Source organism: Limanda limanda, chromosome 7 (genome assembly GCF_963576545.1).
Source record: "Limanda limanda chromosome 7, fLimLim1.1, whole genome shotgun sequence".
NCBI classification, from domain to species: domain Eukaryota; kingdom Metazoa; phylum Chordata; class Actinopteri; order Pleuronectiformes; family Pleuronectidae; genus Limanda; species Limanda limanda.
The window spans coordinates 6,617,170-6,630,117 of NC_083642.1; the positions used below are offsets into that span (position 1 = coordinate 6,617,170).

The 12,948-nt window shown below is 46.4% G+C and overlaps 1 protein-coding gene across 1 annotated transcript in view; it reads right to left on the reverse strand.

The window, feature by feature from the left end:
- Nucleotides 1-12,948, reverse strand: part of camta1a (calmodulin binding transcription activator 1a) — a 294,400-nt gene that overhangs the window by 158,826 nt on the left and 122,626 nt on the right. The window contains 1 exon segment of the mRNA XM_061075151.1: nucleotides 8,257-8,324. Within this exon segment, the coding sequence (XP_060931134.1) occupies nucleotides 8,257-8,324 (68 nt within the window).

Here is a 12,948-nt window from a genome sequence, read left to right on the forward strand (position 1 = left end):
GACATGAGGAGGTGCGTGGGACGGGAGGTTGCATTTGACTGAAATGCCCCCTAGAGCTTCCCTAAGGCCCAGGATCCGGGATGCGCTCCACCATATGCCTACAGGACAGCACCCAGCTGGGCATCGGGGTGTGACAGGCTGAAAATAACAGTAACGGAGACAGTCCTCAGCGCACAGGCCAACATACGGACACTCAGCACCACCCGAGTACCGAGGTGGAAGAGGAACAAGAGGTACGAGAGGGGGTGGAGAGCAGAGGGGGGATGGAAATAGAAAACAAAGGTGGTGAAGGGAGAGGACTTTGTGGGGAGAGACAAGGGTGAGGACTGAGGCAGTGTGTCTGTGTGTTAAGCGTGTCGTTGTGTGCGTGTGTGTGTGTGTGTAGTAGAGATGTGTGTAGGCAGGGTTTAGTGTCTGAACTGCTCAGAGACTCAGGTGTGGATAATATGTAACGTCTACTTAATATGTGTGCATGTCCTCATGTGTGTGTATTTGAAAGACAGAGTCAGGACAGAGAGCCCACAGTGAGGTTCTGGTGTAGGACCGGGTGTCTCTAGGTGTCCTAGTGGCTGGGGGGTGGGGGGGGGTGCTCTGCTGTGTCTGTGGCCCGCTCCATGACAGCCAGCCTGCACGCTGCTCACTGGTGCAGAAGCGCTAATTGAATTAAGTCTTTATTATCAGGCTGCCGAGGCAGCACTTCTCCCCATCTCGGGCCGCTTGGCTGACACTTTCTCCTTGAACACCTGCTTGACATCAACTTCCTCCTCTATTTATTTATCCTCCCTCTCCTGTGGCCAGCCACTGGCTGCACTCCTTCCTCCCCTCCACCTCCTCCTCCATATTGGCATACTGAGCGAGGCTAGGCCTGCTTGTTTATCTTGCTGCTTCGTCTGTCGGGGGGGGGGGGGGGGGGCGCAACGCTCCTCAGCTTGGATAACCTCAGCATCGCAAAGTAACTTTAACTTTTAGGTGCATGAGCTGAAGCCCTTGACAGAAACATGACCTGTACACGTCAGTGACTATTACCATTAGGGTTGCAAAATTCCGGGAATATTCAAAGTTGGAAACTTTCCATGGGAATTAACGGGAATTAACGGGAATATACGGGAATTAACGGGAATATACGGGAATTAACGGGAATAAACTGGAAATGTTGTGGGTAATTTATACTAACTGTATTTACCTTTTCATATACAAACATAAATATAAACATTTTGTTTTGTCATAGGCTGATTTGAGTCCTGAGGAAACTTTGGGCACTTGACTATATGCTTCTGCATCGTTGTGTCATTCTTAACATAGGTCTTTGCACAGTGTTTGCAAATGTACACAGCCTTTCCTTCTACATTGGATGGGGTGAAATGTCTCCACACATGAGAGAGTGCACGTGGGATTTTTCTGTAGAATAAGATGAGAAAAAAGTTTGTAAAAAAGCACTAATGCAATGCCAGAGATAAAAATATTTAGCCAAACAATTGGAATCGTCTGTAAACATATTTTACAATTGATGGATAAATGAATGTAAATAGGCTAGATGAACAGATGAACAATCCTCAATCAGCATGCTAATATATTTTCCCCAGTAATATCATTGAAACTTACCTGACTAGTCCTGCACACTACAGCAGGCCTCAGTAGCCCTGCTGTAGAGTGAAGGATGCTGGGAATTATCTGTGCATGTGATGGAAGAATGCACAGTGGAGGGTAAATAGAGTTTTGATTGGTGTTTTTATTGCTCAGCGTTTAATTTGCGTATTTTTTTTTCAAAATTCCCCAAATTCCCGAGCTAAACTTCCCATGGAAACTTTCCGGAAACTTTCCAGAAATGTACCGGAAACCTTCCGCCCCTTTGCAACCCTGATTACCATACAAAAATGATAAAAAGGATTAATTCCTATAAATGATCTTGCCCTTCCTGGCCTTCATGAGCAGTCCTGGTGAGTGTGGGGGGGAATAAAGGCGATAAAGCACGATGACGCCCCGTGTTCTATTGAATAGTCTCCGGTGGGCGAGCTGGCCCAGGTAATACACAGCAGCTTGGATGAGAACTAACATACATCTAGTCCCCTGTCCATTTCCACTAGCCTCAGGCTCCGGCTGCCTCCCTGGGCTCAGCTCGGGCATTACTTTAGAGGACAGACAAACAAGAGACACTATTAAGTTGGCCAGGAGTCTGAGGCCCAGGCACTTGGCCCAGCACTCGCTCTAATCTATTGACCGCTTGCATTCTCCCTCCCATGCCCCAAAACCACAGGACTTTTCTCTTTCTGTCAGTTGAATCCATTGCTCACCTCTCTCCATCTCTATCTGCTGTTTATTCACTCTATTTCTCTCTTTTTTCACTCGCTCGCCCAGTGTCAGCTCAATCCCCCTCTATTCCATCTTTCTGCAGCTCCTTCGTCCGTTTGTGTAAATCCTCCCCCCCCTCACTTCTCCTCCTCCTCACCCCATCCATCACTATTCCTCCCATCTCCATGTCGTCCGTTCGTTTCTCTTATCGACATGTTTCCATTTTCTAAACTGCCCTCGCTCCATCATATTCACCCGTCCTCCGATGGCCATTTTTCATTTACTCTCTTTCTCTCACTCTTACCTCATGCTCTTTGGGTTCACCCTTCGCTCATGTCCTCTCCCTGTGCTTTCCCCTGGTGGGCTTTGTTTCACCCAGGCAGCATGGCCCCAGGTGGACATAGCTGTCCTTGTCAGGGCCTGTGACTTGGTGGGGGGGGGGGCGGCTGTGTCCTCCAGGGCCCAAATCGAATGGGTCAGCCCGGGGAGAACTGTCACTATGGAGCAAACTAAACTTTTACCCGTGACAACTTGGAGATAAACAACGGTTGTGAAGAATGACAAACATAAAAAAAAAGATGAAGGCAATCACACCAGCTCTCCTCAACCAACGTCTCTTCACATCTACCTGACACGTTGTTTTTTTTCCCAACGTGACTCCTTTCAGCGCCATATGTCCGACTATCTTTAGCTCATTGTGATATTCTGTAGTACCTCTTTATATTTTATGATTTGGTTTTTCTATATGCGCTTCTCTTTTACACACACTTTCTTTCTCATTCTCTTTCTGGGTGTCTCTCTCCTCTCCTCTCCTGCTGCTCCTGTCCTTTTCCACTCTCCTCTGAAACTCCGCCAGCCAACGAGTGCCACAAAGCATTAGGACGAAACACTATCGGACGCCCTTCTCAGGCACATCCTACACATCAGCCCCCCACTCGTGCTCACACGCTCACACACACAAACTCACTCACACACACACACACACACACACACACACAAACTCACACACACACACACACACACACACACACACACAGAGAAGGCCCACTACTTCCTCACACCATGTGCCAGACTAAGTGACAGAAGCAGAGTTTACACATAGGCCTGGGGAGGTCTTATTTGCCGTGGCAGACTCACCCAGATACCTCTACACACGTTGCACACGTTACTCACAAGCCCTCCATCTTTAATTCAAAACACATACACACAGTTCCACCGGTAATTACACACACGCCGTCTGAATACATTCATAAATTCCTGCACGTGTTCATCCACCACGCGGATCCTCCTTTTTTTTTCTTTATAAATGCATAGTCATGCTCTCAGCAATCAGTCCTACCGTGTGCATGCAAACAACATTTACATATACACATATCTCTTTCACTCTCGCTCTCACACAGTCCACACACATAACTGCACAAATTCACAGGCTGCGTACACAATAGCAAACGCCGTACACAATGGCAAACAAACAGTCATTAGTAGATTTCAGGCTGCCTCTCAGTTCTGCTCAACTCTGTTGTGTTGGTGTGCCCGCGCCTCTGGGGTGGCGCCGCTGCTGTAGGTTTTAATAAAAGCATTGTCTTTGGAAGCTGTCTAAAGGGACTCGGTTTCATTTTGGAGAGCTGCTGCTGGAGAGCTGTTTCTGTGGATGTGGGTGTGGGAGGAGAGAGGGCTATTGCGCTGGGACGTGGGAGCTGCTAGGTTCAGTGTCATTGTGGGGCCCTCCAAGGACTGGTGCTTATTGTTTGATAGTTTCAATATACAATAGTTGTGTGTATGTGTGAGCTTGCATGTGTGTATTTGTGTGTGCAGCGTTCTGTAGTCATGTAAGCACATGTGTAGATCCGAGCGTTCCAAACTTGTGTAGGAGTGGAAGCAAATGGCTGACACAGCCCACCACTATTTTCCCAAACAGCTGTAACAAGTCTTCTGTATATTTGCATTTTATGCAAGACAGGAGATTAGGCAAATAAACACAAACACACAGAGAGCGATCTGGATAACAGGAGCAGAAGCTCTCTCTCTCTCTCTGTTGTGTGTTGAGACGGGTTGCTGTTAAGGAGTCCTATAAAACACAAGAAAAAAATAGAAACACCAACGTCTCCAGTCGTGAAACTGTGTGCCATTTAGACGATGCTCAGGATAATGAGCTATCTCTATACGACACACAGGTGTCCATTAGCTCTTAGGGCTGACCAATCTGTGACACCCTCCAGCCAATCGTTTCTCCATCTGTCAGCACACAAACACCTCGGAAAGGCCCCTCCAGGAGACATTTGTGTCATTTATGATGGACAACGAAATGCCTGCTCTCAACAGGAGCACGACGTAACGCCCATGATGAGGCCGAATCAAATGTTATTGTCTTGATTTGGAACTGCAACGTTTCTCTGCACCATCCTTCTGTTTTTCCCTCTCCTCCCACAGGCGCATTCAGATCCCATCAGCTGGAGCAACACGGACACATCTTTAAAAAGGCAAAAGGAAAAGATCCAGTACGGCAATCTCACAGGATGCAGGGGAGGAAAATCCTAATTGTCCCTTTAAGTGTGTTCCCTCCCGTGGAGTGAAGGTGCCGGGGTAACGGCCATCTTAAATCACAGCCTGGCCGCGGCCTTCATTAAAGCCATAATGCCAGGCTCTCCCTTTAATGGAAATGGAAGCCAGCGAGGCTGTGGGTGTAAATTAAAGTGTAAAGCCCGAGTAGGGGAAAGATTTCCCCGGCTCTGACAGGTGCGGCCTGAATTAGCTGTAGTGCTGTTCAAGCAGTCAGTGGGAGAACACTGCTATTGATTTTAAGCACTGTTGCACTTCCTATCTGAAAGGGAATGTGTATTACTAGAGCTGGGCACATCAATCACTCAGCATTCCACCACTCTCCCCTGGCATGCTTCGGATTTTTGAAAACGATAAACAAACAGAAACAGACCCAAACAGAAGACAGTGCTGGCTGTACGGCTACTGTACGCGTCTGGCTGGTGTGCACCAGCATTAGCCGGGTAAAGTACATCTGTGCATGTGTAACTATGTTGATGGTTCAAATCCTGTCCAACTCGGAACTGCAGTCATAGTTTTTTTATGTATTTCTTTTATTTTGCCGTGTTTATCTTATTTTGAAGGCCCACAACTGGAACTTCTGGGGATTAGTGGGGCGCAACCTTTTTTTTTACCTCAGATGCAGATTCCCCAGCTCTGAGTAAGTTGTGCCGCTCTGTCTGTCAGTGTTTTAGTTGATTATGGTTAATTTAGTGTTTAAAACATGTTTAGTAATATGCAACTTTTGCAACTTTTCTTTTACAGATGACTGTGTCCCGTTTGTTGTTTCAGGTATGTTGTTCACAGTAGTAAATTGTAAATCTATACGATCACGTGTTAGGCGGATGCAGATTCCCCACCTCTGAATGACTGTGTCCCGTTTGTTGTTTCAGATGACACAGAAAATAAAGTTAAACTATTTTACCGAGCCTGAGTCATGAGAGATGAATGAAAAGAGCAGCAGTGCAAACACAGACCGTCACACATGCATGTAATTGCTCCACTTCATCTCATCTTGGTTTGTGTTGACAGGACGCCATCTCTATTCAGGGCATGTCCTGCATGGCGTGTCACCTTGGTCAAACAGCTGGCGTCAGCTCGGTGAGCTCTGGCTGCGGCCCGGCTCCCGTGTTTACGACCTGCACGTGTCAGAGTTGTTTGCCGGCGTGCAGTGTGGCGCCTCTCCGTGTGTGTGTGTGACCCTGCTGCTTATCTCCGCCTCCCATCTCGCCCCCGCTGACCCCGGCTACAGGCTCTGGCAGGGGGGAGAATTAGCCTACTTAGCCTATTCGCCGCAGGGGTCAACCCCTCGCAGACACACCCAGCCAGCGCACCCACAATCAGACGAGCCCACACACACACACACACACTCACACTCACGGAAAAAAGACATGTGTTGACAAATGATAACGCAGCGTTTAACCACAGGTGTCCCGAGTTTGACCTTTCACCCGTGACCTTGGGCAAAAAGCTTTTCATATAGCCGGCCAGCCATCAATCAGACCCCATCAATCACACATGTACATATGCCGCACCCCTTCAATCCCCCCCTCCTCTTCTCGCCCCCAAACATCCATCACTACACTCTACCCTTTCACTGACGTCTGGTAAAACACAAACACTTCACAACATCTCCCCCTGCCTCGCTTGTGCCGGGACACACACACACAAACACCACACACACACACACACACACAGTCACACACACACTAACACACGCTGTGAACACGCACTTCTTGTCCTGAAACGATGGCTCCTCTAAAACATGGAATGTGTTGTCGTGTTGTCAGGTCATCTGCAGGTGTACACTAGAGGCTGCTCCCTGGTGACACGTTTACTGGGACATCAGCACCTGCACTGAGACATGACACGGGGGTGAAATCCCCGAGCACGGCAGCAGCAGCTGAGGCCACGGCGTAACAGACAAGCCCGTGTTGACAGACTGTGGCCATGAGCATCCTGAGGACCATTTGTTTAGAAAGTGACTTGATCAGAAATCCCTCACTCCAGTGTCATTTTGAGGCTGTTCCATGCTGGGGGATGCCACCCCTCTGACATTTGTAATGCTTTAGCACCTGTCACAGCCTTTTTTCTCTTCCCTGTTATAGTTAATCCTAAATGTCATTTACCATACTACGGCAAAATAGCAGCCCCCTCACAGTATGTTCTGGAGAGAGTCTTAAAACCGGTCTAACACCAATTATGCAGTCGCAATCTCATGATTAAAATAAGCCTGACATTAGTTTGTTTTAGTGAGTTGGAGGAGCGGCTTCGGGACGAGAGGGCATTCTTGATAAAAAAAAAAAAAAAACAGGTGAGCTCAGTGCTCTTTTGGCCCGATGCTCCATAATTACACCAGAGAACATATTCTAATTGGCAGTGTCTTTATGCAGGACTATTATCAATGTCCCTCCGAGGCAGTGGAGGAGAGGAGGGATGGGGAGAGGGATGTGTGAGGGATGGCTTCTATGTCAGTGAGCCCAGGGTCCATTCACACATGCATGAGGACGGCTATTAATGTCGGCACAGCAAGTCCGGCTCACACAGAAAAGAGGCAGACATTTTTTAACATATTGAGCCGATTCCAAATGGATGAACATGTACATTTTAGTTAAGAAGATACTTTGTGAACAGACTGCACTCGCTGTAGCGAGAGAGGAGATTGTGTGGTCTGACAGTGCAACATTAAAACAGACAATACAGCCGAGGCCAAGGGCGTCAATCCCTGCGCTGTCCAATAAAAAGAAATAAGCTCCAGCGACTCAGACAAAGACCTGTTCGTCTGCTCCTGTCAGCTGTGGAGGGATGCTATTACACAGCCCCATGCATTATTAATTATCATTCTACATAATGACATCACACAGCAAATGCAAGCCACTAAACGCAAGTGTTTGCTGACGTTGAATTTCTTCTGTGTGTTCCCAATTTGCCATTAATGTATCCGCGCACATTAAAGGAAATAATTCGACTGCAGCACTGGCTTCCCTATTCCCTATAAGCTCTTGGCATTTTGTTCCAAGTGGGTGTAAAGTCTGACCCAAAAAACAAACTTCCAGCTTCCAACAGTGTTATGAGCCGAGTGGTGAATGTGCAGACAGATAGGGACATATTAACATAGCATTCAAAGGAGATGCGGCACCAGTGTGTGATGTGTTAATTAACTTGCTAAAAGGCAGTTATTAGTCAATTTTAATATTCTATCATTTATTTGCAAACGGTAAAGTTTTTTCTCAACCGCCATAAGCAGCCTGTAACGTTAGACATCCTGCACTGAACTCGAATGAGGTTGTGCATAAGGGAAACGGTCGTGAGGAGAGAAAAAACATGTAAAGCCAAAGATTGAAGTTATGGCACTCTGAATGTCATACTTTCAGGGCTATGAATTTTAACTTGTGTTTTAAAAAAGGGGCAGCAGTGTAATTGTCTTACCTTGTTTTAGGGGACGTCGTTAGCCATTCTTCATGCTTTTCAAACGTTATCAAGTAAGCTGCGATCTCCTGTGGAAAAGAGCAGAGAGGAGAGAGGAAAGGGAGTGAGGCTTAGATCTGTCATCTTTAATCACTGTTCTCTGGTGTTTGTAATACATCGGTGAGACTGCTTCATTGATATTCAGACAGCCGAACCAGCAGCACAAACACGGCGGGAAGACGGAAACAGGGGGCAGAGGGGTTGGGAGCTCCGGCAGGTAAATGAAGACTGGTTAAAAAGTAAAAAGGGAAAGACGTGAAGTGAAATCCAGTGGAGGTCAGATCATCATCCGAGACCATCTTTGTTACAAAAGCTTTGATCAGGTTTCCCTCGGAGGACATCAAGGTGCTCTCGGAGAGATTGACGCCTCGGTTGTTTGAGCGCGAGCAGCTTTTAACATTTTTTTGGTCGGATACTCCCCCAAATCCGTTTGATCTGCCCTTGACACTCCTCCGTGGATCAATCCTCTCTTTAACCTTTGAATAATAATTACACGCCAGTCTCACAATATTGACATGCACGCGTACTTGCTCCTTTTGAGTCGGTTGTTGCACAAAGTCATGCTACAGACACTGAAGTCAAAAAAAAAAAAAGAAGAAAAGAAGCCTAAACTGCCACTGGCATGAATAGAGATGCTTCAAACACTTTCATGTTTCCCATACTCGCCCCGGCCCACATCAGTCTGAGTCTAAGGGGCAACACGCTCGACCATACCTGTCTGTTTCCTCACCAAACTAATGGGCAGAAATAAAAGCACTTTGAATGCGGGTAGACAACCTAATGATTACCAAGCGACAGCCGGCAATTCACTCTTCAGCGGCAAACATTTGTTGAACCTGCTGCCGTCGTCATCTTTTCTCAGTCACCGAGGAGGCTCGTCTCCCTCACGCCCGAGTGTCAACAAGCCTTTAAGTATGAATATGGTTTTTCAAATATTGTCTTGTTCGGTCTGAGGCTTTTGGTTTGAGAACAGCCTCCTCTGGGACTTTGTGTTGTTACTTTGCGAGTCCACACGGGGCAATAATGTCTCCAGAAAAAAACACTCTGGCTTTCATCCACAGCAGAAATTGGAAAAATATGAGACGTGTGCGGCGGCACAAAGAGACCACAAAAACCGAGCCAAGCTTTAATTTATTTAGTTATTTTTTGTCCCCTTTGCTTCCGTCTTTCCCCATGACACAGACTCACACACACGCACACACACACACACACACACACACACACTGTAAAGTATGCGCCGCGGCAAGACGGCCCCCGGTTGGCTCATCAAGGCTGTGTCACCAGTTTGACCTGGCACCGACACACAGCACACTGGTGATAGCCCACAGGGATGCTGCAGGGTACTGCGTTGTGAGGGGTTCCCAGGCTGGCAGGGGTCCCACCAGAGAGAGGGGGGGGGGCGGTAGCATGACTGGCACTCTCGCCTCCAGGTGCAGGCTGGGAGATAATGCTGCGTTGATTAACTTCCTGTTCTGCTGCCATAACGACCGGAGGCGGCGAAAGCCTTGACAAGATGGAGTCTTGAATTACGAAAAAAAGATAGGAAGGGGATGTGGCTGTAGAGAGGAGCTCAGGGCGCCTACTGTCCTTTATTCCTTCTGATGACAATAAAAAAAGGAATCTCAAAGACAATAAAGAAGTGAAAGTACGACGGTAGATATTGTCCAGAACCTTTTTGATGGAATTTGAGATGATTCAACTTGTTCTGTAGAATTCCTGAGGCACACGGGGGGGATGCGTTGTGTTAAATGTGTCAACAACAATTACAATGTTCAGAAATAATGCTGCCGGGGTCACCGTAAAGTTTCTGCTCTGCATACATTTGTCAGTAAATTAGACTAACAGAGCAGTGATTAGATTAATCCCTGCTATTCTGTGTTCATTTTCGGAGGATAAACGGCGGCGGGAAGCTCCTCCGGTGACCTCGGCGCCCGTTAGCACACAGCTCTTCCATCACGCCTGTCTTTAAAAATGGAGCCACAGCCCCGGCCTCGGCGGCAGAGGATAAAATAGCGGGCCGCACGGTCTCGTATTTAAAAAAAAATAAATAAAACAGAAGCGAGCCTCTACCTCTGGCTCTCTGCACACCCCCCTCCCACTCGGAACAGATGCCAGGGATTATTCCAACCCCCCGACCAACCATAAAGGTGCAATAATCTTATGGTGAGGAAACAAACAAAAACAGACGTGCGGCCATTAAACAGCTGCAAAGAGACAAAGTCTGCATGGGCGGCATAATGAGAGGCTAGCGTGCGTTCGGGTTGAGCAAACACGCTCGCGGGTTAGTGCGAGCGAGTTGGGGGGGGGGGGTGCGGCGTGCTGAACGCTGATGGTGTATCAAAGTCAAACCAGCAGCTGTCAATGGGCTTTGGACTCTATCTGCTGACCTCACTGCCTCTGGCCCCATCTCCGTCACTGGGGAAATATTCAGAGAAGCCTCTGTGTACACACAGCTCCTACCTCACTGCCTCTTTCAGGTCAGAGCCCGGCTCATGCAAGGCTGTTTGTATTTCCATCCTTTATGCCTTAGCACCCCCCACTGTTGTGATCCTCTCTGAGGTTTTATCTCCAGGTGCTGTTTAGATATACTGTAGCTGTACAGGATGTATATTCTGCACAACTTCTATAACCACAATCTCCCTTTCCAAAACCCGAACTAAATAAATAACAATCAGCAAAGGGCTAGCAACTAACCAGAGAGTGAATATAAGCACTAACTCCTAAAAATGTCCTGGCTGATCTACTTAAAAAAATCAAGGCAATGTAGTTACCTTCTTAGACCTTTTTTAAAAAAGGTGACATTTTGGTCAGTAGGTAATCAAAACTAACAGCGTTCAACATCTACCCTTCAGATTTTTAGCTATTGTGTTTAAGACAATATTTGCATTTACATTTACATGCTCTCAGAATCACTTTTATCAGTGTGATCAATGTGGGTGATGTGACCCTTTGCCATGGTGGAAAGTTTGAACCAAAATGAAGCTCCGCCTCCTGACCTCAGACCACATTAGGCAGAGCACTACGCAGATGCATGAAATAACGTGACCCCTACCAATTTGCAGAGTAAATACAACAATAAAATGTTTGTTGCATGGTTGTATGAAAGAAGATTAGTTGAGATTACGTAAATACATATTGTTAAGAAAAAAAAAATCATCTCTTGTATTTTCAACAGATGCAGATTAAGTCGACAACTTTATATTTTTTAGTTTTTTTATTGTTAATATCATAGATACAACTGTATTACATTTACGAGCTCTCAGAATCACTTTTATCAGTGTAATTGACACGGTGGCTAAAACAATAAGGGGGCTCTTCGTTTTCCAGGGGAACGAAACAACCCAGAGCTGTTTGTTGTAAGCCAGCCATCTCATTTGTTTCCTTTGTCTCTGTAAAAGCTGCGACAAACTGTTAGCAGAGGAGGCCAGCCCGGAACATGACAGAGGAGTCGAGCGGCTTCAGAGCTGACGGAGATGGAGAGGCGAGTGTTTGTGTGTGTTCCCGTCTTCTGTCGACTACAATCACGGCGTCTGATTACTGGTTACCTGCCTGAGCCTGGCATGTTATTAACATGCTCTTCAGGACGCGTCATTCCTTTACTCATCAGTGTGTCTCCCCATCCAGTTCTGTCTCTTCTCAGAGCCTCCACACACACACACACACTCTCTCCTATTCGACTCTCACTCAATGTAATTTTTTTTCCTCCCCTTTCCCTTAACCGCTGAGGTGAAAAGGAAAGCCACCGTAAGAAAATTTTCATTTTGAGATGACTGGCTTTTACTGTCTCGCCTTTCAAATTATATTTTCACTCTGGAGGTACAACATTTTCTCCAGAGAGAATCAGCTTTTGAAATGTATACCTAGATGAAATTGGAGATGACACAAACATATTCATCCCATTTCACTTCCATGCGCCAAGGAAGCGAGATGTGGGATCAGGGGCAGTCAGATCTAAACACTATTTGACTTATTACACATTTCGATTGTCTTACAGTTGGTTGCAATCTGAATGTTTCAGGAACAAATGTTTCTATGGCCGAATTGAAGGGATTATAATTCGACAAGGGGTCTGATCCAGCCTGCTCGACAATTCTTACAAGCAAAAATGCAAAAAATGCAACTTAGAAATACCGGAACCAAATGCATGATTACTATTCAGTTAGACATTAAGTGGATTTATGTCCTTCAGGCTGGTCCCTCCTGGTTAGTTCACAGTCAAGTAGAAGGAAACTGATTTATAGGAATTATGTGTCAGTGCTCACAACTCCATGTCCAAGAGAAATGGACACATATTATTAAAAGTGAAACACAAAGACAAGCTAATGTGTCTAGTTTGCAAGAACGTTGTCACATCTTTTAGTGAGCAAGCCAATAGCAGACAAGCTAACACCTAATTAGGACAGAGAATTTTTGAAGGAGTGCCTTATTGATGCTGAGGAGCTGCTAGAACCAGAGAGGGTGAAATAGTTCCTAAGTAAATCTGGCCTGCAATAAAACAACAGGTAACAAATGCGGCCCAACTTGCCATTATTGTGAAGAGGACTACTGCTGAGTTTGATATGAGGGAGAAATGACGGGTGTATAAAAGGAGAGGATTATTTTCATCAGGTCATTTTGGCTGGAATCAGCTTCGTAATCATCACTACCATCTGA